General features: G+C 41.4%; 1 protein-coding gene across 1 annotated transcript in view; it reads left to right on the forward strand.

Moving 5' to 3' along the window:
* Positions 1-1,899, forward strand: part of LOC102194598 (integrin alpha-5-like) — a 50,695-nt gene that overhangs the window by 43,927 nt on the left and 4,869 nt on the right. Inside the window, exons 25-26 of the mRNA XM_005726660.1 lie at positions 270-428; positions 558-665. Of these exons, the coding sequence (XP_005726717.1) occupies positions 270-428; positions 558-665 (267 nt within the window). The remainder of the gene's footprint in view (positions 1-269; positions 429-557; positions 666-1,899) is intronic.

The raw sequence follows: 1,899 nt of genomic DNA on the forward strand, positions 1-1,899 counted from the left end.
GGACCACTTGTTTTAGAACTGAAGAGAGGTGAAACGTTCACAAACCAGTCCAGTCGGCTTCTTTTATTAAGCTCTCAAGACTATCATGACGTGGATGGCTGTGCTGGCGCGCTTGATACAGTCAAACATTGCTAATGTCATTTCACGCGTAGGACTTGTGTTTCCTTTTACTAAAATCACAGTGCAAGGGAGTTTGTTTGTAAAGTGCAGTACACAATGTACAGTGTACTAAAAGAAGACACAGTATAACATGTTAAACTCTTTCTCAGTTGGTGAATAACGGTCCCAGTGTGGTGAGCCAGACATCTTTAGTGGTGAAATGTCCCCTGAAGGCTCATGGTCACTGGCTGCTCTACCCTCTGGAGGTGGTCACTGAGGGTCCACTCAGCTGCTTCTCCAAAACAACCTTAAATGCACTGAAACTTAAGGTGAGGACACACAATTAAATGCACACTTACAGCTTTGTTGTCATGGTGACGTTATTACCCTTAGTCTATTCTTGACTGTGAACACTGGCTTGTGTTTGCTAATGACTCCTAATGTATTTATGTTTACAGCTTCAGCCTGGGGCAGTAGAGGGTCCAGCATCACTGAAGTCCAATGTTGAGCACCGCATCCAGAAGAGGGAGGTGCACAGAGATCCTCTGGCTGAACAAGGAAACCTGGTGAGACATTACAGAATATAGAAATTCAACCTGTGAAGGAGTTTTACAGAGAACATGTACTGTTCTTTGATTAACAAATTGAAATGCTTGATTACAGATTCTAGCAGCAGCTAACTCAGCTTAAAGCCATCAGGAGCTAAGCTGAGTCTGACATCTCTGTGCACTACATGCCAAACCTTCACTGTAGCACCATAACCTATGTATAGCCTAGCTTAGCACAAACACACACAGCAGGGTAAGTTTGTAGCAAACCTAGCTAAATTCAAGTTTAAACTGAATATCCAACTGTATTCCTTCTTCTGCAACCTTGTGACAACATTTGCACCTCATCGGTGGACGTCATGTGTCCCTTAAAGACACGGGTCATGTTTGTCTCTGTCCTCAGTGTCTGACACGTGGGTGGAGAGTAGTGGCGAGATTAGCTTGCAGATCCCAAACACTTTAAAACATAAGCTCTTTTGTTGGGTGTCGAGTCTCTCTGAGTTTCTACAGGACTGTGTTTACTGAAGTGTTCAGTGGTATTTACACATGTATGCAATGCACTGAAACCAAAAGATGCAAATGAGACTGCAGAAAGGAGTAGCTCTGCCTTTTCTTGTTCTGATTCGATTGTTTGTTTCAACAGAGGAAATGGAAATAGAGATGATGAGCTCTGGTCAACATCAACAGCTGCTTGCTGTAATTGTTTGTGAGAAGAAGTTAATTACGTTTGTGATTTACTGAGTTATTTTTGTGCGGCTGACATTTGACAGCTCATCTCTAATGGCACTCGGATGAAACCAAACAACCTTAGCACACAGAAATGTTTCGAATAAACCGCGCTGCACAGTGGGAATTCTAAAAACTAAAGTATTTTTAGTATTAATGAATTGGTGCTAACTTAATAGAAGTTCACAGGTCAGTGTGAACAACAGTTACACACTTCCAGAAGAAAGTTAGGGCTGCAGAATACTGTACATGTGCATTGTTGGGTTATTTTTAAGAGATAAAAAGCTTTAATTTTGATAACTTGTAGCTTCACTGACTTGCTGTGGTATGTGACAGTCACTAGTTTTGTTTCCATCATATCACACAGTCTGCCATGCAATGCACGATTGTTGTAGGCAATTCAATTCAATTCAATTCAATTTTATTTATATAGCGCCAAATCACAACATAAGTCACCTCAAGGCGCTTCATAGATACAGAGAAAAACCCAACAATCATATGACCCCCTATGAGCAAGCACTTTGGC

This window comes from Pundamilia nyererei, unplaced genomic scaffold (genome assembly GCF_000239375.1).
Source record: "Pundamilia nyererei isolate P.nyererei 1_Seehausen unplaced genomic scaffold, PunNye1.0 scaffold00021, whole genome shotgun sequence".
Taxonomy (NCBI): Eukaryota; Metazoa; Chordata; class Actinopteri; order Cichliformes; family Cichlidae; genus Pundamilia; species Pundamilia nyererei.